Source organism: Rosa chinensis, chromosome 6 (assembly GCF_002994745.2).
Source record: "Rosa chinensis cultivar Old Blush chromosome 6, RchiOBHm-V2, whole genome shotgun sequence".
Lineage (NCBI taxonomy): Eukaryota > Viridiplantae > Streptophyta > Magnoliopsida > Rosales > Rosaceae > Rosa > Rosa chinensis.
Window position 1 is genome coordinate 6,639,212 of NC_037093.1, and position 27,113 is coordinate 6,666,324.

General features: G+C 36.5%; 2 protein-coding genes, 2 long non-coding RNA genes and 1 other non-coding gene across 26 annotated transcripts in view; 3 read left to right on the forward strand and 2 right to left on the reverse strand.

Annotated features, from left to right (window-relative positions):
• Positions 1 to 26,751, forward strand: part of LOC112172254 (TMV resistance protein N) — a 36,870-nt gene extending 10,119 nt beyond the window's left edge. Inside the window, exons 1-6 of one of the 4 annotated variants that reach the window (XM_040507611.1) lie at positions 19,697 to 20,426; positions 21,056 to 21,704; positions 23,317 to 24,406; positions 24,516 to 24,794; positions 24,893 to 25,099; positions 25,187 to 26,746. In XM_040507611.1, the coding sequence (XP_040363545.1) occupies positions 21,211 to 21,704; positions 23,317 to 24,406; positions 24,516 to 24,794; positions 24,893 to 25,099; positions 25,187 to 26,632 (3,516 nt within the window). In that variant the 5' untranslated portion in view covers positions 19,697 to 20,426; positions 21,056 to 21,210 and the 3' untranslated portion in view covers positions 26,633 to 26,746. Of the gene's footprint in view, positions 1 to 19,696; positions 20,427 to 21,055; positions 21,705 to 23,299; positions 24,407 to 24,515; positions 24,795 to 24,892 lie in introns of those variants that run through there. The other 3 variants (XM_024309523.2, XM_040507613.1, XM_040507612.1) reach the window with 3 other exon arrangements.
• LOC121049688 lies at positions 219 to 2,475 on the reverse strand. The gene is made up of 3 exons (XR_005801071.1): positions 2,432 to 2,475; positions 1,355 to 1,636; positions 219 to 549 (listed from the first exon to the last, which is right to left on the reverse strand). It is a non-coding gene; the product is annotated as an uncharacterized LOC121049688 (long non-coding RNA).
• On the forward strand, positions 5,348 to 5,466 carry LOC112174889. Its single transcript, XR_002926201.1, has one exon. It is a non-coding gene; the product is annotated as a 5S ribosomal RNA (ribosomal RNA).
• Positions 11,160 to 16,932, forward strand: LOC112169028. 17 transcript variants are annotated; one of them, XR_005801067.1, is made up of 9 exons: positions 11,160 to 11,329; positions 11,422 to 11,504; positions 11,624 to 11,659; positions 12,571 to 12,635; positions 13,358 to 13,533; positions 15,624 to 15,731; positions 15,917 to 16,068; positions 16,181 to 16,260; positions 16,488 to 16,932. XR_005801067.1 is itself a non-coding variant. In XM_040507615.1 (4 exons), the coding sequence occupies exons 1-4, from the start codon at positions 11,398 to 11,400 to the stop codon at positions 13,468 to 13,470; spliced, it is 321 nt and encodes a 106-aa protein (XP_040363549.1). In that variant the 5' UTR covers positions 11,383 to 11,397; the 3' UTR covers positions 13,471 to 13,676. The 17 variants fall into 17 exon arrangements, 1 of the variants encoding a protein (XP_040363549.1); XR_002924497.2 differs by having other exon boundaries at positions 16,523 to 16,932; XR_005801066.1 differs by having other exon boundaries at positions 11,160 to 11,333; positions 11,601 to 11,659; positions 16,181 to 16,932.
• LOC112169029 lies at positions 13,722 to 18,895 on the reverse strand. Of its 3 annotated transcripts, none has more exons than XR_002924499.2 (4): positions 18,726 to 18,877; positions 18,512 to 18,593; positions 15,324 to 17,609; positions 13,722 to 13,736 (listed from the first exon to the last, which is right to left on the reverse strand). It is a non-coding gene; the product is annotated as an uncharacterized LOC112169029 (long non-coding RNA). The 3 variants fall into 3 exon arrangements; XR_005801070.1 differs by having other exon boundaries at positions 15,416 to 17,609; positions 18,726 to 18,876; XR_005801069.1 differs by lacking the exon at positions 13,722 to 13,736 and having other exon boundaries at positions 16,332 to 17,609; positions 17,739 to 18,593; positions 18,726 to 18,895.
• Positions 26,752 to 27,113: the final 362 nt, after the last annotated feature.

Genomic DNA, 27,113 nt, shown 5'->3' on the forward strand with positions numbered 1-27,113 from the left:
TGCTTGAATTACATGTGATTTTGTTAATGGATTACTGCATGCTTATGCTGGGGTCAAAAAAAAAAAAAACACTAAGCTAAAGACTTTTGCTGTATCATTACTAAACAGAGCTTTACCTCCTTATTCTGCAGTGGAAATAATAGTACCAAGTTGGACATTTTTGCTCGACCTTGCATTAAATTATCAATTGAAATATCCAAAAAATGGGTGGCGGATGATTCAATTAGCTCAATTATAGAATCCTTGTGTAGTATACTGTGGTGAATAAAAATTGAAACACAAGTTATAATCATAATGCAAAAGAGCATACACAAGTTCTGTCAGTGGATGAATGAAAAAACATTCATTGAATGACAATCCAACTGATGCATATTACAATCCATTACATATCAAAAAGCTAGAGATTATGCTGAAACAAAATAGAAGAAAGATCAACTTCATCCTTTACATGCTAAGTGGTGCTTCATTTGATTGCTCAGTGGGGTTGATTTTTATGCTACAACAACATTCTCATTCAGCTCTTGTAGCGATGGTTCACCCATCATAAACCTGCAGCATTATATTACAAACACAACTATAAGTAGAATTTCGCTGCAACAGATTCAAAGACATAACACTAATAACAGGCACTAATAAAAAAGAAGTTAAAAACTAAACAAATTTCAATAGTCAAGCATTTTGCTTATATTATAATTCAGCTCTCATGTATGGAATTTGCACTTTAACGACAAAATTGTTCGAGGCCATGACCTTCTCATTAAACAAATCTATGTTGACCTTTTGAAGTTTAGTGCTTTGAATTAACATATTGCCTTACTTTGAAAAAAAAAAAAAAAATTTGACGGTGAAGCAGAGAAACAAAGAGAGAATGAAATCATTTTCACAACCAAAATTTCGACAATGGTGAAACAGAAAACCAGCAAAGAGTCTAACCACTTAATTAAGTTGGTCAATGAGGCTTCCTATTCAATGATTCAATCCATTCCATAGACAAAAAGTATTGACCTTTTTTCAATTTCTTTTGACCAACTCTATATCCCAGCAATTAAAAATAGAAAAACTTTCAAATCCCAAAATAAACATAGCAAATCCAGACAATCGCATTTTGAGCAGGGATCCAAATACGAACCATTTGCAACCAAAATCAATACTTACACAGGAACAACCAAAATTTCGACAATGAAATCAGAACACCAGCAACGAAATCATCAAACAAAATACAATGGCTCCATGATTCACCAAACTGAAAAGAAAGAAAGAAAAAAAAAACCTAAAATCGAGAGAGAGAGAGAGAGAGAGAGAGAGAGAGAGAGAGAGAGAGAGAGAGAGAGAGAGTAAAATCTAAGAAAAATACCTTCAAGAGAGACCAGTCTTATGGTGATGAGGAAGAATGAAGAATGGTATAGGAGAGGCTCTGAGAGATCGTAAATGGATTGAGGGTTGAGACGAGGGAGGAGGAAGATAAACAGATTAGGCGTGGAGTATTAGCAGTCTAAACAGATTTGGTTTTAATGGTTTGGTATTCTATCTGTTTGATCAATGATGCACTCAAAGCGAGCGCACAATTTAACCCTAGAAATATCATTAGTAGTATAAGCAAGTAGGGATCGTTCTATTCCGGGGATTGAGGGTACACCTGTCAATGTAAGACAATATAAACAATTAAAATAAAACAAAGTATAATATTTACACATATAAACACTATTCATGAAATTAGGGGGGTTTTAGGTTTTTGGTTTTTCGAAAATTAAAGAGAATTAAAACTAAGTATAAACAAAAAACACAAATACAAGAATGATATGTAAGAAACAAAGATTAAAACCAAGTTCATGATTGAATTCGAATTAACTTCATATTGTTCTTCCAAGTCATGTGAAAGGAGTTGATCATGTGAAACATTCGAAAGCAAACGATTTCCCATATTTTACTTTTCAACGCTAATTAATCTAAATGAAAGCACATAGATTAATCCTATCAAACATGTAATCAAACCCTAGAAAGCTAGTCAATCATACATGTTCAACGCAAGAAGTTCAAGGAAAGGCTATCAACTCAAGTGTACAACTTAGTATGAATAAGTTCACCTAATTGCAATCCTCTTCAATTGAATTCGATTTTTGTCCAAAACCTTTACTACTTTGATTCAAGTTTACACAAAACGAAAAGTCGATTTCATATTCTTAAACCTAGCACCAATTATATCAAAACCCTAAGTGTTTGCAACCACATAAGATTAAAATACAAAAGTTATCTATAAAGCAAATTCAATCGAACAATCACACATAAGCAACTATGGAATCACAACATAGAAATCGAAAATCCTTTATTCAATCATAAAATTCCAGATTATAAACCTTGTTCAAACATCAATGTCAACTAGAAACAATTCTCACGAAACAAAGCAAGATTACAAAGAAAGAGGTTGAATTACACCGTGAGATGGAGATGGGGATGAAGGATGAAACGTTATGGATTCTTGAATCTCGAAAGCAAGCTTCAAGGTGGAGGATGGATGATGATGCTCACGGCTCCTTCTTCTTCTTCTTCTTCTCCCTTGCTTGAAACGTTGAATGCACTAGAGGATGGAGAGAGCTTTCGCGTAGAGAGAATTTTCTGAATTATGGGGTGGTAAAACGTCTAGCATAGGGGGAGTATATATAGGGGACGTTGGCCTTGGTCTCCAAGTCTTCATGAATCTTCTATTATTTTCCAAGGAATTATCAGAAAATGCCACATAACTTCAACCAATCACAAATTGTCATGTAAGCCCTGGTGTGTCATCCAACCAATCATAAGCCTTCAAAATAAGTCCCAAATATATTATTGCCGAATATCCATGAATTAATTCTGATTTTCTTCTTTATTTTCGGCCAAAATTGCTTTAGGAATTGTAGGAACGAATCTGGACTTGTTTTTGAACATTTTCTTCCGTAAATCTCTCCATGGACTTCCTTTAATGTCTCCCCTTGATTTTCTGTTGATTTTCATGACAAAATACAGATTTTATTCCTCATTTTCGTCCAAAATATATTGAGGGGATTTAGGAGCGAATTTGGACTTGTTTTGAGCTTTTTCTTGTTGCACAATCCCTTGAAACTCTCCCTATAATATTTCCAACGTTTTTCCTTGATTTCTTCTTGATTTTTCACATTATCTTCATGATTTCCCATGGCAAAATCAGATTTAATTCCCAAAAATATCTCCATTTCGTCACAAAACCCTAATTCCATGGGCTTTTACGGGCCTTGATCCATTTTGCCGAAAATCCAACTCAAATCCGTAAAGTTCTTGGGCCTCGTTGCTTCAACTTCAAGCCTTTTCATCCTCCAACGCAAAACACATTATTTTTCCATTTCTTTTTCATGGTTGCGTTGGAAACTTGCTAGGGAAGCCTTCCTCCATTTCGTAGGATTTCCTGGTTGGACTAGGAAAGCTTATTTCTTCATTTCTGCTCAAATGTGTGGGCCGTTTTCTCTCATATTCGTTCGTCTTGATGTTCGCAAGCTCCTCTTTCCATTCGTGTATTCATTTCCACTTTTTAGCTCGGAGGTCCTGAAAATAGAAACTATACTTAAAATAGAAACTTTCTAAAAAAATGAAAATAGAAACTTACTAAAAATGAAAAATAGAAACTTTCCTAAACTGAAAAATGGAAACTTGCCAGAAATGAGAAATGAAAACTACAGAAATGGAAACTTTCTACAATAAGGAACTTTCCCAATCAAAGAATGGAAACTTTCCAAAACAGGGATTTTTCAAGGAAATGGCGCAGAAAAATGTAGGGAAATGCAGTTAAAACGTCGCATTAAAATGCTCCTATCAATCAATTTAATTAAGATCTGATGGTTGGGATGATTTCATCCCGTTTTGTCCCTTTATTTTCGTCCCGCAGGTGAGCGGGCCTGTGCTTTTTCATTCGGTTTTGCTAATCACATGTCCAAATTTCTTTTCTTTTTTTGTATCTGGTTTTGATTCTGAATTTCATTTATCTCTTATTTGTGGAAACATTGAGGTTGTAGACTTTTAGTCCAGTTTCACAATCCCAGCAACCAACCTGGCTTAGATTATGGCATAGAAGCATCAAATACTGCTCGTTGGAACTGAATTAGTGTTGTATTCATGATTGAAATGGTCAGTTTTGTGCGTTCTTGGGTTGTTTGCTCGAGTGTAATCACATTTGATTTCTGTAGTGTTTTATATGACCCCCTTCACTCTCCTCACTATGGATGTGCATACCAATTTAGATTTGGAAATTGGAATCACAAACAGCTACATTTTCTGTAATGATTAAATGAGGAATGTCTCTATGAATTGCATCATTGATCGATTCATGATTTAAATTTTCTTAATAACTCGATTACCATTTAGATGCGCCTCAGCATTTGTTTCTTTAATGGCATCTATACACAGTATAAAAGGGTCTTGACTTTTGTTTGTGCATGTTGACATATTGGATTTGGGATGAAGTATCCTGTGTAGGTTCATTGTTAGCAAGTGGGTTGGAATGAACCGTGAAATGTCTGAAGACTATGCTCAATCCTGCTCTGCTTATATAGTTTCTGTTTAAGTCATTATTTGGATGTCTTGCTGTTTATATCAAAAATGTATTGTTATGTAGAAGATAAGTTATGTTGGTCCAATCCAACATCAGTGCTAGAAAATTAGTTGCTGCACTTTGTGAACTCTCTTCTATTTAGTAGTTTAGTTGATTTACTTAGAACTTAAAAAACTACTATCTTGTGCTCCTTTTTAGCAGAAAAAACAGAGAAAAGAGATTGCCATAACTTTTTGAAGTGATTCTCATTACAAATCTGGTGCCAAACATATAAAACCTAATTGGACTATCATACAATATGGAACTTCATTAATCACAATATAAGATCATCTTAGGAACAAGAATTAAGGATTACACAATGTGATGCAATCCGGATAACTTGCAAATAAGGAAAGTGTGATTATACTCTTTGCAGGTTGAGGAAACCTAATCCTATGTGGACTATAATTAGTTTACTTATGCAGTTATGCTTTGCAGAGGAGTTGAATCCATGATTCACAAGGAAATCTTTATGGGAAGGTTTAGGAATCATCTACTCCTATATAAAGCAAGGTCCCTATTCTTACAATTAATCAAACATTATTGTCTACCCCATTATAGACTGCTAAAGCATTGGAGAGAACAGAAGACTTGTGCTTTCGGCATTGCAATGGCTTCTACATCATCAGGTTAGTAATTGGTATCAAAGCCTATCATATGCTTTTTAAAACTGAACCTAAATTTAAGATTTATTTATTGGTGCTTTTTATACTTGTGAAAAACCTAAAGAAACAAAAAAAAAAAAAAAAAAAAGGGTGCGATCATACCAGCAATAATGCACCGGATCCCATCAGAACTCCGAAGTTAAGCTTGCTTGGGCGAGAGCAGTACTAGGATGGGTGACCTCCTGGGAAGTCCTCGTGTTGCACCCCTCTTTTATTGTATTCTCAAAAAAAAAAAACAAAAAAACAAAAAAAAAAAAGTGCGGTTATGATCCGTGAGTTTTTAATTAGACAGGCTAGAAGCCCATTAGTTGTTGTATGTTGAAAAGTCAAAAACAACGGACAAAATTCTCGGTAGTCAATCTCTTCTCTCGGTTCTCTTCTTCACGTCAAAACACAAAAGGGGGACTTTTCTGGGTTCCTTAATTTCTGGAAATAATTTTCAAATTGCTCCAAATTTTCAATACGAATGATGCTTGATGACTTCCTTTGGATGGATATATGTTGAATTGCACTAATATGCAGGAACAATTTGCTTAAGGTACACAACTCTTGAACTCTTCATCTCTGCTATGAAATTTTTCGATTCTGGGATATTGATTGCTTTTGTGATATATGGATAGTGAAAAGCATGTTTATTAATTTCTTGATGATTGATCAAGTAGTGATTGTGGTTCTTCTTCCAATTTTGCATTTTGTAGTTGTTGGTGGCGGTCCAGTAGGTGTGAGCTTGCTGAGCTTCATGAATTTGTAGCTGATGATGTATCCATTACTGTAATCGAAGCAAGCCATCATATTTTGAACATGTAAGGCATACACGTTTCTGTAATTGATGGTATTTCAATTGGTGTATTGATCAAGTTAACTATTATGTGCTTGGTTTTCTCTGACAGGTTTGACACAAGATCAGTTACAACATTTGCTGAACAAAAGTTCTCCAGAGATGATATTCAAGTAAAAACAGGTCCCTATGTTGTAAAAGTAGCTGCTCCATTTTAAAATCCTATCTTCTACTGTTCGCATGAACAAAGATGTAGTTAAGAAATTTGACCCTTATTTTATTGCCTAATGTCTTAGCAGGTCTGTGTTTTTTCCTCTCTTTGATATTATTGCCTTGCTACATCAGTTTTTAGCTCCGATAATTTGTGTTGAATGTTTTGAATGGTCTTTGGTTCTTTCTTTATTTTATCGTATGCCATTTTTCGCTAGGAGAATGGAGAGAGAGGGGAAGAGCGATTGGAGCAAGATCACACTTGGTGTTATGAGATAGTTCGTGTGAAGAAATCGGAGAATTTGATTGAGCTATCAAGGATCTTTCGCAGATTGAGCTCTAGGTAGGTTTCTGAGCTATCAAGGTCATGTCGTGCATCCTCCGGCAGCGGACCCGGGCCATACGGGCTCGCCTCGGCCCGCTCGTCCTCCCCACAATGGTGCCTCACCTCACCACTCAGCCCAGAAGGAGATCGAAGGCCTCCCACAGCCGTGCGACATGACCCGGCCGGAATTCCAGTTTTCTGGCATCCTCTCGGCGACTGGGCGTCAAATCCTGCCTAATTGCGGTGCCACGCGTCAACGTCTCGTCCTCCACTGCCTTACTTCAACGCGTCATGCTTCACGGAAAGGAGACGATGTCAGCCACGTTATGCCCACAGCTGAGCTGGCAGCCCTTCACCCCCAGTCAAGAATTTAGTCATTTGGTTGCCTTTTTTTTTGCCCTCAGTCAAGAACAGCCAACAATTGGCTGGGCAAAGCAAGACCGGTGGAAGCAACAAATTCAGTTACCCAGTCAACACATCAGCAAATCCCTCCCTTTGCCCAGTCAAAGTGCAACCGCTGCACTTGCTCTAAAGATTGACATTCACTGTTTCGCAGCATCAATCTGGTTTTGTTGCAGAAGAGAGAGAGAGAGAGAGAGAGAGAGAGAGAGAGAGAGAGAGAGAGAGAGAGAGAGAGAGAGAGAGAGAGAGAGAGAAACTGTGAGAGGAAAGAAGAAGTGATCGATCTAGATTTATTGCAGAAGAGGTAGAGAGAGAGAGAGGGAGAGGTATCTGCGTCTGGAATAGTTGCAGGTCTGGATTTTTATTATTATTATTTTTTATTTTATTTTTTTTATCTCTCATCGCTGTTGTTGGGTTCTGAATGATGATGGGCGTTTATCAATCTTGCTTTTTTTGAATTCAATTTTCAGATCAGTGTTATAATTCTTCAATTTTCTGCTTTATCTTCTTATTCAGTGTTCGAATGATTGGTTGTTAATTATTGATTGTCTGTTTTTCAGGTCGCAGAAAGTGGAAGGAGGTTTTATAAGTTTGGGATTTTAGTGATTGATTGGGAGAGGTTGAAGGTAATATCGATCTTACTCGATCAAGTGTGTCAGTTAAGCTGTTGGGTGCGAAGGTCAGTTGATAGCAGGTAATTTAGAAAAAAGAAGAAGAGGGATTGTAATGTCCCGGACCTAAATTTTACCGTTTACTAGTCATTTGGACGGGAAACGACAATTTCTTTCACTTTTTACTTGTTTAGAAACTTTTAGTGGTCCTAAAAGTTGACTTTTCGTTCGGGTCAAAATTTGAGGAAACTTCCTTCATGAAAGTTGTAGAGGACGTTAAACCGAGCGCGTGCATATGTGGTGCGTAAAATTTGGGGTTCATTTGTGAAAGTTATAAACGAAAGATTAAAGTTACTGTTTACGGTTACTGTTCATGGTAAGTTTCTATAAATAGCCGAGTTACTGTAGTAAGTTTTCATTTTTCGAAACCTACCCGGCTCTTTCTCTCTCCTCCCCCGACATTTCCTTCCTCTTCGGCCCGATTCTTCCTCCTCCGATTTCTCCCTCCTCCGGCCGACCCACGGCGAAATCTGGCCATCCCCAAGCTTGTCTCCTCCCCCTTGACGCATCTGTGGTGGTATTTTGGGGAGATTTGGCCGGAGGAGCTCGATTTCTTGCTGGGAAGGTTACTGTAGCAACTTGCCGGTTTTGATTATTTTCGGCGATTCTGGCCGTCTCCGGCCACCAAACCGGCGTCGAAGGTTCGGTTTTTGACATAGATCATTTCCCCTAAGGTCTTTCATTTCAATTTGCAGTGTAGATGTCGAATTAATGATTTGAAATTTCTAGGGTTCTTGGAGTTTTCTGGAAAAATTTCACCTGCCGGTTTCGACTGTTTAAAGGTAAAATTGGGTTGTGTTGTAGTTGAGAAAATCGATCAGTGTGTTGAGTAGGTGCTACTGTCAAAATATGGTGGCCATCGCAGGTAGTGGCCACCGGCGCGTGGGGCCCACGCGCTGCCACTGTTGGCGGCGCGTGGAGGCGTGTGTGGGCAGTGTTTTAATTTCAGTTTTTAGCCCTTTTAAATTGTATAAATGTTGTGGAGCTTGTATGTGAAGTTTGGTGAATCTTGGAAGAGTTTGGATATGTTTGTGAATTCCCGAAGTTTGGAAGTTTTGGTTGTCGAATTGTGGGAATCCGACCTTCGGGTTTCCTTTGTTTCGATATGGAATACTTTAATCGACGGAGATAGATTAATGGTGAAGTTTGGATTGAATCCGGAAAGAAATGGTGATGTGGGATTTCGTAGGGTTTTGGGATTCATTATAGAATCGTACTTGTTTATCGAATTATTGTTTACAGAATATATTATGTACAGGACGAGGTACCGACCCATCGCTTGACGAGGATCCTTACGCTTGGGTACCACGTTAGCCGCATACTGTGAGTGGACTTTTATTTTTTTCAAAGAATGATGCATGCATTTATTTAATTGGTTCCGAGCTTATAATTTGTTTATAGTATTAATTTCCTGAGTATATGGTTAATTTCAGGAAGGGTTTGGTTATTTGAATATTTGAAGGTTTTATGGCGGTCACGTCATTGGATTATGCTTATCTTCTCTTATTTATTTATTTCCGATGTGATTTCTGGATTTATACTATTTATATTAGGCGATTTAAGATTTTTATGAGATTTTCGAAATGAGATTTCGATGGAGTAAATCTTTATATTTATTATTTCTTCCTATTTATTTTAAACTCGAGATTATCTTGGTGTGTGGGACACGTCATGGGAAATTCTTTTACGGGATATGGGGAAGCTTTATGTATTTGTGGTTTTATGAGGTTTTCGGATTTTCTTTTGCCATACTTTGGGTGACTTATCATTGCTAGCATTGATCTTCCGCCTTTGTGGCGAGGTGATGGGATCACCGAAGCCCTCCGCCTTTGTGGCGCTGATTACTGTCTCTGTGACAGTAATTCTGAACCCCAGTATCCTATCGCTACACTTAGTGGCGGAAGGGTATATTACGGGAGTAATGGGAGTATTTTGGCCTGGGAGGCTGTCACCCGAGCCTGGGTGGCTCACTCGTATGGCTATCGTCTTCCCCAACTCATTATACTATTTTCGACTAGCGGGGCTAGTCCGATTTATTTTAGCCAGCGGGGCTGGTTTTATTTCCTTGTGTATCAGAGTTTCAACCTTTTCTTTTAATCGTTTGTGACTAGCGGGGCTAGTCGGTTTTCATGAGCGGAACTCCTCTTGTTGTATTTTTCTAATCATTGCATGCATCGGGAATTTTTAAAGAAATAAATGTGGGAAAGTATAAAATCCCTTTTGTTTGAAATTATTTATTTTGTCCACTCACGCTAACGTTTTTATGTACTTTCCCCTGGGCCCTTCAGTTTCAAATGCCTAGTTCGCAGTGTAGCTGTTCGGCTTTAGGAGTTGAGGCTTAGCACCACCGCTGTCATCTATCCCTCGTAGGTTACTTGCTAACCTACTATGTGTATCGTTGTTCTTTTGGTTCTAGATTGCTCTGATAACCTTGAGATTTTTGTATTAATATTGTAACCTATGACTTGGTTGTAATTTGAGTTAATTGGATAATTTGATACTCTAAATTGTGGAGTTGTGCTGTTTTGGGAGCAGGGTGGCTCCAGGAGTTTTGGGAGGGTTGTTTAGAAGTGAAATTGAAATTCTACAGGTTTTCGGTTGCCCATTTTTAAGGGAGGTTATGTCGAAATTTTTGGTAAACCTTCTTTAAAGGTGGGTCCCGCGGGGCCACTTCGGATTCCAGGGTGGAATCCGGGGCGGACCCTGTCAGGGATTCTGTCTTTTGCTTTTGTCTAATATCGGTGCTGCAACTAAATTTAGATTGTCTGATATTGCTTGAGGGGGGATCAGATTGGCTAGATTCCATAGTCCTGGAATGAAGTTTTAGACTTTGATTTTGTTTCTTAGTATTAACGTTTCGTTCAACCTTTAAAGCAAGAGAAAATTAATATAGACAAAGGAGAAATTTGGTCGTCTAGAAGCTTTGTTTGTTGTCTCTGTGTGTTATTTAATTGATGGTCTAGGTGCGTTTTGTGAAACATATGTTTTGGTTACAATTGGAATTTTGTCATTTGTTTTTGTTGGGTTTTTTATTTTTTATTTTTATTATTTATTAACTTGGATCTATTTAGGGTGCTGATTAGATGGTTTACTAAACGATCAGTGGGCAAACATATACTCAATAATGTATGAAACTCTGCCAATGAATTAGAACAGTGCTAAACCCCCATTGTAGACACTTGATACCAGCTTGCTTAAAATACCAAGTGTTACCTGAATCTTTCTCTTTACAATTGAAATACTAATTTTTGTAATATGTAAAATTATAATTTTATTATATTATGTAGATCAAGATTTGAGGGGAAAAAAAGAAAAAAAAAATTAAACCCGCAGCATCGCGGGGGAGAATTTTCTAGTACATACATACATATATTGAAAGATGAGTTCACTGTTAGTACTGTTCATCAAGGGGTCGAAAAGGTGATTTTACCCTTACTGTTGGTGGAGAATATCAAGCTGGTTGAAAAGTCGTTTTTACCCTTGGTCTTCTCGGACAATCTCTGGGGTAAGGAGACAGATGCTGCCAAACAGTCGGAATCAAGACAAAACGAAGGTTTGCGATGGTTCCAGACTTGCCACCTGAATCCTTGACTATATAAGCAAGATCTTCACTTCTTTTTCGTTTCCAGAACCCTCCATCAATATCAGTCTTTCTGTTCGCCGACATCAGAATACCTATCACAGGTTGGTAAGATTCTAATTGCATACAGTCAGTACAACATGATAAAGATTAATCTTTTTGTTAAATACCTATGATGATTTGGGCTTTAGAGCAGGCCTTCAATTTGAAGCTTGATTTCAGTGAGACTGGGGATGATTTTGTTTTTTTTTCGAAGACTAATGCTGGAATGATGCTCAGGTATATGTGGTTTTCCATTTTTTTTTACTTTGCTTTCAGTTATGATCCCCAATTTGACAGGGTTTTTGCTTTCAGTTATGATCCCCAATTTGATAGGGTTTTTTCTCTATATTTTGCAGGTATCTTGAACAAACAACTAATGTTTTTGGTTCCTGGTAACCGTTGCTCTCTGCTCTTTCCTTTCCCATTCCCATTTAACTGAATTTTGTTTCCCACTTGCATATTTTCTATTTATTTTTTCCTGTCATCACTTTAATTTTCATGGATTCTCAAAGAAAAAGAAAAAGGTAGTGCTCTGGAGTTTCATTTGATTTGATACGCAAGTAGTAGAGTTGTTGAGAATTGGTTTCTACAGTTATAGCTTTTTGCTATATATGGTTAATTGATTTTTGGAAATCAATATCAACTATAGTAGAATTGTATTGGACTGTGATCATTCAATTATGTCTTATGATTATAATTTGGAATCATTCCCAGTGGCATGTTAGTTTGGTCGTCCCGGAACATTGACATAAAATTGATATGCAATTGTGGAGTTGTTTATAAATTGATTTGGATGCTAAGAATTTGATTATGGTTTCAGTAAATGATGGAAATTGTTTAGGTTCACTCTAAATTGCATCTGTTGATAGTTGTAAGCTTTGTATTGTAAAGAAGGGTTATTGATATTCAAAATATCTTAATTAAGCCGAGACTTTGTGTTAGGCATAAGATTAATATGCCAATGGACGAATATCATGCATTTCCTAAATAAGAAAAATTAGGGCTCCCAAGGAAGTTTAGACTTCATGCCAATTCTCATGAATAAGGATCTATGTGGTTCTGGGCACTTTATGTTGTTTTCCTTTTTTATTAATAATTTGAACCACATAGATACTTAAATTATCATGCATACTTATTATTGTTTAATTAATTGACATCTTTATGTCACCAAGCTTCTGATCACACTGAGTTTCCAGATAAATTTTGCTGCAATTGTTCCCCATAAGATGGGTTACAGCTTCCAGTTTTGTTTCTTTTACCTTTTTTTTTTCCCCTCCTATCTGTAATTATATTTTTTATGCAGGAAATGCTTTAAGGAGAGTTACATCTTACAACCTGGATATGGGCTTTTGAACATCAAGCCTGAAGGTATGGATAGTTTCTTTTCCTGTTATCTTTAGTCAATGTATTGCTTGCTTTGTCTTTTTATCAATCTTGGTGCTCATTGTGAAAACAAGTATCTACTTAAGTCATTCATCTCATCTCTATGAACTGATGTAATTGCATTGAACTTCTTTTGAATAATGCTTTTTGTTTACTTAGGATAGTGTAAGTTGAGAATGATAGTGTGAAGAGTGAATTATTGTGTAGTGGTCTATATATATGCATGCAGAATATTTCATCACTTCATTGAAAGTTTGAGAACAAGGTTTTAAACCAGCTTTTGTATGACAGTTGATGAAAATATATGATATCTCTTAAATGCATCAACACTTAACTATATCCTGCATGTCTACCTCATTTGTTCAATGACCATGTTATAAGAAAAAACAAGCATGTAATCACTCTTTACATATACTTATTCAATTATACACACTAATACACACCCATACCTACTATGTTTAGGTTTGAGTTAATTCAAATATGCCTGCTTTAAGTCATAATTGAAAGAATGAGACTTTTTATGGTTTGCCTCATTTATGATTGATTTCAGCTCCACTGCAGAAGCTGCACTAAATTTCTTTATGACATGCATATGGACTACACTGATTTGAATAAGGGATTCAACATGCTTTGCTCTTTCATTTTTGTTCCCTAGACAAGAATAATCTTCTGTTCTGTATAAGATGAATGCTCTTTATCCACTGCAGGTTTCTCAGGAATTAATGGTAGAAGACTCATTGAGGCAGCCAAAATGAGAGCTGGGAGTTACAGTGGAGAAATAAAACGTGACTTAAGTGTGGCAATAGCCCTTACCCGATGACAGAATTTCCATCACCTGAAGCTTTTGTAACATCAGATTCCAGTGGGTTTGGACAAGGAACAGGTACATACCCTTTTCTTCATTGCTTTTCCTTTGTACATGCTTGAATGTGAAAAGGAGTTTAGGTGTGTCAAAGATTGGATTTTGGGAAAGTTTTGGGATTTGGTCATTGAAATTCTTAGTGGGTATTTGGAACCTCTGTTTTCTGTTGATTTGGTGCAATCAATTTTGGCATATGGTCGTATTGATCAGTGGGTATTTGGAACCTGGCACAACTTAAACCTTGCACTCAAACATCATCGTTGGTAATATAGTGATCAAGCAAGGGTCATTACCCGCTGAAGATTGTTTCTAAACTGCTAATCAAATGTCACAAACTACTATAAACTATGCTACTGAACAGTTAACGAAAATAAATTAATTAACTAACCTAGACTCAATGGAATTTTCTGAAACTTTTATAGGACACTAAAGACACATTGAACAACATGTATACAAAATTTCAGAACAATTTGAATTTATTTGCTATATGAAATAATTCACGTAAAACTGAACATAGAAAGCTAATCAAACAGAAACAGATTTTATAAGATTCTAAAATTGTTAATAGAAACAAAGCTAAGGACTCATTCTCTACCACCGAACATATTCATTCATATCAAAGCTCAGTTATGGAATTCTAATTCTCAATTGAATTTACCCGAAATTAACTCACAAGCTCGAGTTAACCCATTACCCTTTCTTAGTTCCTCGTTAAGTGAATACAAGCTCACTAATTAATCTATTTTCGAATACGCAACCTAGACACAAGCTCGCTAAGTTTAACATATCAAAATCATTAAGCAAGAAAAAGGTTTGGATAAATCTAGGGTCACAACTACGTTGGTAGTCTTGCTAAACCTATGGTTTGAGTCACATGTAATTCGCGAAAACATTTTGCTACTCAATTAGAATGAACACAAGACATATACGAATCTAGTGTTACTCCTAGCATTAGAATCCCAACTTATTCATTTAGTTGCGCACCTAAGCAAATAAGTAAAGATTCATCTTGTAGACACGGTGAATCAAACACTCAATTGACAAAATAGAAAACCAAAAACTGAATTATTAATATGAATTGAACATGTTCGGGGCTTTGAAATCGCCCCTAGCTACAAAAGTATTTAGCTAGACATAGTTATGATGAAAACAAAAACTAGAAGAAAAGAAAGAGATGATAGCTGGATGATGGCAGAAAGGGTGTCGTTCTTTCTCCTCTTGTGCTGCAGACATAAGTCTAAACTAAATGTCTCTCTCTATCTTCTGCTCTCCCGTTCTGTTCTCCCCTTTCTCTCCAATCTGGTTATCTAGTCATATAGTGCTCCTAGCACTAGTTATTGCAGCTGGAAATATTTCTTTTTCAAAGATGGATGGCTGCAACTTTTCAAGATAGTGTGCTGTAGTTGTTGTAAAGGAATGGTGTCTGCCACTTTGCCAAGTTAGGTGTGCTGCCACTTCAGTTAAAGTATCAGATTCTCGGAATGTCTGACCTTGCTGTACTAATTCGGCCATAACTTTTTATAGAAAAATGATATGGACGAACCGTTAAAAGTTCTGGAAACTAGACATCCAAGGATTTCCAACCATATAAAGCTCACTTTCTCACTCGCTCTGAGCTGTTCTCAGTTTTATTTTGAAGTTGACTGATCTGCACAGGCAGATTTGCTGATTCGGCTTCTTTTCTTCTACTTTGCTCCATAACACCTACAAAACATAAAAATAAAGTAAATGACTCAAATAGATGGAAAACTAGCTAAGAAAACATGAAGAAATTAATATAGAATCATGTACATTTATGAGCTTATCAGAACCTCTGTTTTCTGTTGATTTGGTGCAATCAATTTTGGCATATGGTCGTATTGATCAGTGATGAGTGTTGAAATTCTTAGTGGGTATTTGGAACCTCTGTTTTCTGTTGATTTGGTGCAATCAATTTTGGCTTATGGTCGTATTGATCAGTGATGAGTGTTTGATCTTAATGAAACAAAGGTATTTCTTGAGAGTTTAGTAGGCGACAACATGGTTTATTTTTACTCTTAGAGATGGATTGGTACTCTCTTGCTATTTAGTTGTTGCCCTGTAACTAATGCTTTTTAAATAATTGTGTGCAGATTTTTGGTATGGAAGAAAAGGAGATGGACTACAGGGTTGAGTTGTTCAACAAGTTTTATGCATTGTATTTTAGTTGACGTCACAAACGAATAATGGGGTTTTTGCAAGTTAGTATTTGAATCCAATTTCTTTTCTGTCTCAGCTCCAATAGTTTGAGCAATTAGTTCGGGTGCTTCTTTTCCATGCACATCTTCTTCCATTCATTAATTTATTTTGGCTTTTCACACCTGCTTCCTTCTATTTCCATTAGCTCTCATACTTTATTTGATGAGCATATCTGATCATTGTACAGGACAACATGGTTCAATAATACTTTCTGCACCTATACTTCTAGCTGGTATCGATAAGAGTAATACTGGCTTTTATTCTGTGCAGAAAGGAAACCCCTCATGATTCTTATAATTTGGGCAATCATATGCATCAGTTCAAGGGAAGTAGCGCAAGGTAATCATCTCAACCTCATATATGGTTTATTCGAAAAGAATATCAGTATATTTTGTATTTACTTTAAAGAGAACAAGATTTATCTCACAATTCCTTTTGCCAATTTGTGCAGCTTCACTGGCTTTTGTTTGAATGTTAATAATCTAGGTGGAGAGATTCCTCCTGAGGTCAGAAAGATGGGCAGCTTGGAAGGTTAACTCTATTTCTTTTTTTTCTTTTTTTCTTTTTTGTTGATGAATTTGATTTTTGTACGCATTTGATTAGTTTGTTGTTGATTGTGTTAAAATGACTTTGAGTATTTTTGTCTAGTTTATAAGCTTTTGTTGTGAAAAGATTTGAACTTTGTTTGTAAGAAGAAAAAGAGAGACTATTGGCAAGTACTTTTCTGAGTCATTTTGATCATTGTTGGTTTCTAACAGATCTTTTCTGGCTAAGAACCCTGATTTAACTGTAGGTGGGTATATTTGATGCCGTAAACAGTACAAAGAAAAATTTGGCTTAGGTACGGTGTTTATGATGGTTTTTGGGTGGTATGTTCTGTTTTGAATGCAAACTTTGAAATCGGCGTGGTTTCTGTACCATAAGATTGCCACCTTGCTGACTTGATTATGTGCCAAAGTGGAGAGGACAAGAAAGCTAAATTGAAAATAAAGGTTGCAGAAGAAATGCAGACAGAGAAAAAAGGGAAAATTATTGCTGCTATTCTTCATTTAGAGGCTCCCAGCTTCTGTATCTTTGGGAAGTTCCTTGGTTTCTGATTTGTATCTTTGTACTTATTGTTTTAGTAGTGTACTGTTTTGAATAAAATTTTGATATACATCAGAAAGAGAGAGGAAAAGCCTTCTGATGGTCATTGGTTGCTCATTGTTTTGAATCCTGTCTTCTTCAATTATGATTGGTTTAGATTCTAGGTGAAATCATTGAGGTAAATCAAACAGTATGTAGGTAAGTAGAAAAGTAAAAATAGATTGATTCTAATGAAAAATGTATCAGCCTTTGTAAATGAAGATGTAGGTTTTCCAATTGGACAGATAATGATAATACTATTGCTTCATAATTAACAACGAACAATTGTATATAGATAGGCCTGGCAACGTGCGGGTATAGTGCGGGTACGGGCCGAGTTTTTAACGGGTCGGGTTTTTAACGGGCCGACCCGGTAAAAACCCGTTAAGTTAACGGGTTTCGCAGGCTAAACCTGACAGGTTTGCGGGTTTTCCGTTGGAACCCGTTAACAACTTTTTTTTTAATTTTTTTTTTAAACAACTAGAACTGGTTAAGACTTATGTATATAAATTTTTTTTCCCAAATCCATTAAAATCCGTTAAGACTTATGTAATTTTTGATTCATTTTTTGATCAACTATTAGAGAAATATATTCAGATCAATTAATATATACATATTACAATATAATTATCATATTTAACAGCCTATCTCGTCCGATTTCTTCTAGAAGGCAAATCATCTCCTTGTACATTTGTTGTAGCATCTTCTCCTCTTTCCTCCACAGATATAAATTGAGACTCATCATTTAAACTCATCTACAAAAAGAGAAACGAAAGTGACTTCTTAACAACGTAGCAGGCAGAAACATAGGCAAGACAATTAAATATGTAAAAAGCTAATGTTTATCCTCACTTCATATGGAATATGTAAGAAGGAATACCAACCAAAGCTTGTTTCACAATCTAATCTTTCTCTGATGCCCTTCTGCAAACATAATCAACCTTTGTGTGGATCCAATTCCCAACTTACAGTGTTGCACTTTATGCTAGCTGCCTCTTTATTTATACTTTCCTTCGCTTAGTGAGCTTTCTATTTGTATTAGGATATCCCACAGAAACAATATTTTCCTATAGAGTTTAGTGCCGTAAGTATGACCATAATTCAGGCCTTCATTGTTCAATTAAGTATAGATTCTTGCATGCAACTTTCTTTTTTTGTCATCACACAATCTCCTTAAGCTTCAACTACTGCAGAGGGGAAGCAAGCTCATTTTATGATAAAAGAGGGGAGACGGAGTCTAGGCACAGCATGAACAAAGTACCAAGCAGGCAAAACTTTTCTAATACAACCACTAAAGAGCAGTGCTAATCAATTAGCAAAATAAGCCTGAGAATTTACATTTTGTTTGTGGGAGTATGGGGTTTAAAAAAAAAAAAACTATAAACACAGTCCTTCATTTTCTTTAACGGAAACTTTCATTACAGCAACTCTTAGAACCCAGTTGAGATTTAGCAGAGCACTCTGAGAACCCAAAGACTGAAACTTTCTTTCATTACAGCAAAAACCCATAACCGAAATCACAGTATTGATCGAACCCAGTTGAGATTTGAATGAGAAAACCAAAACCCATGTTGCAAAATGTGCCAAAAGGGACATAAATAGGGTCTCAAAGATTCAGAAACGCGTAGAGAAAAGAAGAAGAAAAAAAAAAACTGACCTTTTTTGGGTATTGTGAGATTCTTCTTTGCTTTCAGAGATCGTGCAAGCAACTGTATCTAGTTTTGGGTTATCTCTGGCGTCTGTTACAGGAAAAAGACTGTTCATATTACCAAATCCAGAAATTGAAGCAAACCCAGATCACCATTTACACAGATACAAAGACTGCAAGGAATCAAAGAAAACCCAAAGCAAAAGACAGATCCATGCAATACCTTGGCAAATTGGGCGCGCAGAGAGAGATGAGAGATATATAGAGAGAGAGAGAGAGTTGGGATTTGGGTGACAGAAATGAATGGGAGGTTGCTGTGCTCAGATTGGGTTGAGTTCCAGAGAGAGAGTTGCGTTTTGGTGAATGACGGAAAGGGTCGAAGACTCGAAGTAGGTTAGCTTTGGAAGTAAACGGGTTCCATGGGTTCCAGTGGGTTTAGCACGCAAGGCCCGTTAATTTGCGGGCTTTTTTAGCACAAATTTAATAAATAGACGGGTTCGTGCGGACTTTTACCGTGCGGGTTTCGTGCGGGTTTACGGGTCACGGGCTCAGATGCCAGGCCTATATATAAACTTCAATCTTACTGTGGGGAAGAAACTGGGGTAAACTGCAATAATGTGAACTCAAAACAATTTTAGAGAGAGGAAACTATGTCTCTTATTTTATCATTTTGATCAAAAATCAATGCTTTTCATTCACATATGCCATTTTTGTAATTTGATAGTAACAATAAACCCCACTGCAAAGTGCGGGCACTATAGCTAGTATTTATTGATAGTCCAACTCCTCTATTTCCTGTTCTTTTGCGCAGATAAATAAGAGCTGATTTGATCCAGGATATCAAGCCTTTGTACTTTTTTACTTTCCAAGGTCTTAATTTTTAGTGTGGAGCAACACCACACTCTATAGTCTATACACGCTGTCGGTCTACGTGTGACAAAATTTCAATGTGAACAATTTGATCACATTATTTATTCAACTCATTTGAAACCTGTGGTCAATTTTCAACAACTCATCACTAAAGAGGGTATGGTATCTGTTTTAAATTAGAGGAACCCCACTGGAACCTACCTGCAACAGAAAGAAGAAGCATGGATCATCGTTCTCTTCCTGCTGAAGTCTTCCACATGATATGATAGATCTATTTCTCTCTCAAAAGTCAAAGTCTCTCATCACCACTCTGCTTCTATTCATTCTTGATCTTTTTTGTTACTGGAACGAATGAAACGAACATCATGCTTATCAAGAAATTAAGCATGAAGTAAGAGGCAAAAATGGTGGCTTATTTCATGCTTTAGTTCTTGATAAGCATGATGATATGTCAAAAATGGTGGCTTGATGTTGTTGATAGGTCAAAAATGGTGGCTTACTTCATGCTTAAGTTGTTGATAGGTCAAAAATGGTGACTTACTTCATGCTTAAGTTATTGATATGTCAAAGATTGTGGCTTACTTTCCAACATATGATAGTTGTAAAGATTGCATTTACAACTCATCTACAGCTAAGTTTCTTAAGCTTTAAGAAGCTAGTTGTAACCTCCTCTATCTAGTATAAATAGAGGTCTTGTGTTATAGGGTTGTAATCCCATGTTGTGAGTGAAACAGAGAGAGAGAAGAGTTTAGAGAGAAAATGGAGATTTATCCTAAAACTCAATTGTCTTTCATTTGTTAGTGTATTTCCTTTTGTTATAAGAGAGAGGGTATTATCAATTGTGTTCTCCTTATTGCAGAAGAGAAATTGTTGTATCCTTTTGTTAGAGTAAAGTCCTACAATTTGCCTATCATCTTGTGTTTCACTCGTTTCATAGTTTCTACTTCAGTTGTAATTAGGTGCCCCATACCACAACGTTCCTAACAATGAACATTAATTGATCATAAACTGCTGTGTTTGAAGTCAATCCGATCCCAACTTCCCACCGAACCAGGTTAAGCTCCAACTGATTCTACCCGATTTTTGTGTTTGTTTTTACAATTTTAATTTGCTTGCATATGTTCATATGTTTTTGTTCTTTGTTTCAAGATCAACTTTTATTGTTTTGTTGTCTTTTTGTCTGGTTAGTATACTGCAGCTCTGCTCATGATTTACTGTAAATAAAGAGGCATCAGTTCCTAATTGATCATAGGTTTATATTCAGAATTTCTTATGAAATTAACATACATGTATACTTGGGGCACTCATTAGTTTTAATCATAACTTTTGGTTATGTGGAGATGTGTTATGGAATAGTATATGCATTTGCAGCTGCTGCTAATGTTTAACTGTCTTTCACTCTGTCGACGGATTTCAGCCAGAAATAAGAAAGGAAAAATTTGTTTAACTTTCTTTCAATGAATCATTCTGACACCGGTCAGTCGTGTCCTCAACTATATTTTCTTTCTAGTTTACAAGGAGCTAGTGTTTTGTGTCTGTGTATTTAGATACCCGTATAAGAGAAAGCAAGGGAATAAAATCGACCACATAAAACCAAACCAGCTAATGTTTGTTGCTTCATAGTCAATTATACAACTTTTTTAGTTTATAGTGGATTGACTAATTATTCTACGTTTTATGCAGTGGGGAAGAGAAACCAGTAAACACAAATACATGTTTTCCATGATAGTTAATTCCAGACCTTGAAATAGCTAGTGTTGAAAGCTTCTGGGGTTACTCATATATATAGTCCTTGGACACTTACTCTTCTACGAGTAGGAAATTAGGTTTCATCGGAAATGAGCATACATAGAACCTCTACATCTTTCCCCCCTTCACCTCCTCAGTGGAAAAATGATGTCTTTTTGAGTTTTAGAGGTGAGGATACTCGAAAGGCTTTTACAGACCATTTATACACTGCATTAGATCATCAAGGCATCATAACTTTCAAGGATGATCCTCAACTTCAAAAGGGGGAAGCTATTTCTCCAGCACTTTTTACTGAAATTGAAGAATCAAGATTTGCTCTCATTGTTCTCTCACAACATTATGCATCGTCAACATGGTGCTTGGATGAACTTGTAAGAATTCTTGAATGTATGAAAGCAAGAGAAACTGTGCTGCCAATTTTCTATGATGTTGATCCTTCTGATATACGAAAGCAAACAGGGAGTTTTGGAGAAGCCTTTGCTAATCATGAAGAAAGGTTTAGGGATGACAAAGAGAAAGTGCGAAGGTGGAGATATGCTTTAACAGAAGTGGCAAGTTTCTCTGGGTGGAATTCAAAGGAATGGTATGCATATACTCTTTTCTTCTTTTTGTCACTTTCCATTAATTTACAGTAGTTAATTTTTGCGCTTGATCGGTTACTTTTATGCCAACAATTTTCCTACTACCGATTTGAATGTCAATTGTAGAATAAGGAAGTAGGGTCTCCCGTAGAGGACTTATGGAACTAATTGTAAAACTTTCCGAATTTAGGAGTTGATTGTGAAGTTTGTAAAGACAATTGAAAGTAAATAACAAATAATGAAATTGCTTAAGATTGAGAATCAATAGAGAAGCAAAAGTCAGGGAATGTATCCACCACCAAACAATCAAGTATGCAAACCATGTTTAACCTAGTCTTATTTATCTATGGATGAAGATGCTCAAGTTAACCCAACGCTTGAATTAACCTATTGTTTTTCCTTACTTGTATGTTAGGTGAGAGACGCTCTACACCTAACCTATTTCCTAAAATGCAACCTAGGTTGACGCAACTCTAGATTTAACACAAAGAAATCATTAAGATTAAGAAAAACGAGACATCACAAGACATCATGAGTACGACGCGTCTCAATTAATCTAGGAACCTAATCACTCGCCTTATAGACAATTTACTACTCTAGAACTTTCAACGGAACCTTCTTAAAAGGAACAGGCAATGATCATTCATAGCAATAGAATCCTAAACATGCAATCTAAGTTGGCCACCAAAGAAAGCACACCAAGAAATCATCAATGTAAAAATAGTAATTAGGTTCTCATCCCTTGAATAAACAAAAACTAATTAAATGTCATAGCATGGCATACAATCATGATTTGGGGCTTCAACATGCCCTAACTACTTAGAATTTAGTTATACATGGTTTGAATTGGAAGCACAAAAGAAATCATAAGCAAAGTAAAACAGAAAAACCTAAAAATCAAGTTGGAAAAGTCGTCAGAACTACTGGTCGGCGGGATCTGCATACTGGTCAGTGGATGGCTGATCTGCTTTCTTCTGCTCTGGTTTCTTGCTTGATTCTCGCACGTAAGAGTCTTTTCGTTAGCTTTTCTAGCCTTTTTATATTGCTCTTGAGTCCTCCTTCATTCCTTTTTGGTTTGAGAGTCCTTAAAGTGTAGAGAAAATCAACTTCTTAATTCTCTGATTGAATTAGGATTTCTCCACATCACTTTGTCCAATGAGAATTCGACATGTCATCATCAATATCTCTGCGAATATCTCCATAATTTTCTGCAATATCTCCATGGATTGGGCTTCTCGTTCCATCAAGGTCTTCTGCTTGGGCTAGGACTTCAAGCTTTTCCTTATTTGCGCATCTTTCCTCAATATTATCTTCTTTTTGTATATTTGCTCCGAAAAACCTAATAAACACAAAAGTAAATAAATAAAGAGAAAATAGAATTAACTAACAAAGATTAATATAGGCATTAACCATATACACGTCGCATAAAATGCTCCTATCAACGCTCTTCATTATGTTTTTTCACAATAATATAGGCAGATAACCAATTGAGCTTATAAGGCTTTTTTTGTCATTACAAGAATATAAAAGAAATCAAGTCCAATGCAGAGACATTTTCATTAACTAAATCTTCATATCAATAACCTGATAAGTTTAGTCTATTTTGTGTTGTAGGTATGAATCAAAGCTGATTAGAGATATTGTTGGAGTTATATGGACAAAATTGCAACCTACATCATTCAGTTTTGGAGAAAATCTAGTTGGGATTTACTCAAGATTGCAGCAAGTCAATTTTCATTTAGGTGTAGGGGTGGAAGACGTCCGCTTCATTGGGATATGGGGAATGGCCGGGATTGGTAAGACAACTATGGTAAGAGTGGTGTATGAGAGAATTGCTCGTGAGTTTGAATTTAGTTTCCTTCTTACCGAAGTTAGAAACTCCGTTGAAAAAAGTGGTCTACTTAATTTACAAAAGCAACTTCTCTCTGGGATTTGGACAAAAAGGGCCGACATATCAGACCTTCATGAAGGAGCCACCATTATAAGGAGGTTGTTAGGTCACAGAAAAGTTCTTCTCATTCTTGATGATGTGAACCATTCAAGTCATTTAAAATATTTGGCAGGAAACCGAGAGTGGTTTGGTTCAGGGAGTAGAGTTCTTATCACAACAAGAAATGAGCGTGTATTGATTGAACATGGTGTGGAGAGAAGATTGAAGGTCGAAGAATTAAATGATGATGATTCTCTTCAGCTTTTTAGCTGGAAAGCATTCAAAAGAGGTTACCCCGAAGAATATTTTCTTGGTTTGTCAGAATCTGTTATAAATTATGCCAAAGGTCTTCCTTTAGCTCTTGAGGTACTGGGTTCTTTTTTGCATGGAAGAGATTTAAGTGAATGGAACAGTGCACTGAGAAAATTGGGAAGAGTTTGTAACTTGGAAGTTTTTGACATACTTAAAATAAGTTACAATGATCTAGATTCCGAAGAGAAGAAAATATTCCTAGATATTGCATGTTTCTTTAATGGACAAGACAAAGATCGAGTAACAGAAGTATTAAACAGTTGCGATTTTTCTGCAATTATTGGAATAAAAATCCTGATGGAAAGATCTCTCCTGACTGTTTCGCATGGAAGGCTAAGGATGCACGATTTGCTCCGAGAAATGGGACGGGAAATTGTCCGTCGGGAATCTCTTAACAAGCCAGGCAGGTGCAGTAGGTTGTGGCTTCTTGAAGATGTCAAACATGTCTTGACTAATAATACTGTAAGAGATTTAGTACAATAATAATTTGGATTGTTATTTGTTAATACATTATATGACAAGTCAGTCTACTAAATCTGCTTTTTATGATATGATAAAATTGGGTTAATAGGGAACTGAAGCAATAGAAAGCATATATATGGACTCAACCGAGTCAGAAGTACAGGTGGACGTGAATCGAAAATCATTTTCAATGATGAAAAAATTGAGATTCCTGAAGATTAATAATGGGAATCTACCTAAGGGGCTTGAATATCTTCCCAATAGTTTACTGATTGTTGATTGGACGAGGTATCCGTTAAAATCTCTACCATCACATTTCAACCCTCAGAAGCTGCTCGAACTTAGCCTGTGTCACAGTTGTATTAAACATTTCCGGATAGGAACTGAGGTATACTATATCATTCTTTTATTACTTTTAATAATTGTTGAATATAATCAATATATCATGAAAGCTAATGTTTTCTATGCTTTTTACTTGACATGCAGCCTTTATACAATTTGAAAACCATTAATTTGAGTCACTCTCTGAATCTTGTCAGCACCTCAAACTTTAAAGGTATGCCATATCTTGAGATTTTGTGTCTTGAAGGTTGTATAAGATTGTATGAGGTTGGCCCTGGAATTGAAGTGCTTGAAAGACTTACTGTGCTGAACTTGAAAGGTTGTAAGAATCTTGTGCATTTTGCAAGCAGTGTAAGTGACTTAAAATCTCTCAAAGTTTTGAATCTTTCTGGTTGCTCAAAGGTTAACAAACTACCAAATGACACGGGTCATTTGGAGAGTTTGGAGGAGCTTTATCTGAATGATACTGGCATAAAAGAACTACCTACATCTACTGGAATGCTTGAAAGACTTTCACTGCTAAAGATGGAAGATTGCAAACATCTTGTGTGTCTTCCAAGCTGTGTAGGTGGTTTAAAATCTCTCAAAGATCTCAATCTTTCTGGTTGCTTAAAGCTTGACAACTTGCCAGATGAGTTGGGTCATATTGCTTGTTTGGAGAAGCTTGATGTGAGTGGTAGTGGCATAAGAAAAGTGCCCTCCTTTATTCGTCTTTTGAAAAACCTCAAAGAATTATCTTTTGCTAGATGTAAAGCACAGTCACCTAAATCATGGAATATGATGTTCAACCCCTTTCAGTTATTGCGAAAAAAAAGTCACATTCCCACAGGATTGTCATTGACTTGTTTATCTGGTTTGCATTCATTAACCTACCTGGATCTAAGTGACTGCAATCTTTCTGAAGAAGCAATCCCCAGTGATTTTGGATGCTTAGCCTCATTGAGAATATTACATTTGAGCAAAAATCAATTTGTTGGACTACCTAAGAGCATCAGCCAACTCTCTAGACTTGAATATCTTCGCTTGGATTCGTGCTGCAAGCTTCAAACTTTGCCAGAGCTTCCAACTCGTTTATGGGTAAACCTCAGCAACTGCATTTCATTAGACAAATCGTCCAATCAAGTGGAAAAAATGATCAGTACTCACTTTTTCAAAATGGTGGAGAATGAAAGCTATAAGAGTACAGCACTTTCATTGCTAACACGCTACTTGAAGTTTCAACATTGGAGATTTTCGGTACAGTCTAACCGTAATTTGTTTTGCTTTGTTGCTCCTGGAAATGAAATACCAGAGTGGTACTATCACCAAAGTGTGGGGTCTTTGATAACTGTGGAGCTGCATCCAGGTTGGTTTAATAACAAGTGGAAGGGATTCGCCTGGTGTGTCATTTTTAGACTCTCCAAACCATTCTCGCCTTGGGTTGAGTTTAAATTGCAGTGCTCATTGACGGCCAATGGAGAGTATTTGGGTGGCAGTTTTGTAAATTTTGAGGGAAAGTGGGCTCAACCTGTGTTGGATCACATTTGGTTCTTCTATGTGCACCGTGATGATGGAATTGGATACTTTTTTAAACATGAGTGGCAGGATATCTACTATCAGCTTGAATTCTCATTTAAACTCACCATGAAGGAGTTCGGGAAGAAAGTGGCAATTCCGCAAATGAACAAGTGTGGGGTCCGTATGGCATATGAGGAAGATGTGGAGGAGTTTTGGCAAACATTATTGAAACAGGGCAATATCAAGCGAGGCCTTCAACACTCTGAAGATGATGATGCAGCATCTAGTAGTCCAAGTCAGGCTCATCCAAAAAGATTTAAACAACTCCACCATGACGGCGCAGGACCCTGTGGAACCCCATACATTAATGACCAGAAACATGGTTAATGCACTTTTCCTTCCTTTTTTTTTTGTGTAAAAAGATTGCTCGCTTTCTTATGAACACATGCATTATTTTTCATTTGGTTACTTATGCCCGCCGATGTGATTGATCCTCTGCTCGATGAAGCAGCAATATTTAGATTTTGAATGTCTCTTTTATTTTATTGCCATAAATATCCTGAAAAATCAATTGACCAGAAATTAAAAATCTAAAAACAAATATAATCGATTCCGTGAGTGTAATATGACTGATGTTTTGGCTAAGAACAGCATTGAGAATGATCTTGGTCTCACTACCTTTGAAGCCCCTCCTCTATGGTTCACAAGCTTACATGGATGATTTGATGAAGTTTCATGACCTAGAAGATCTAGCAGCAATGTTATGACTAGTTAATTTGTTTCATTTGTTTTTTTAACGCATGCTGGGTCTCTCTTGTAACTAAAAAAATAATAATATAATTGATGAGTCGGTTAATGCTTTATTGGG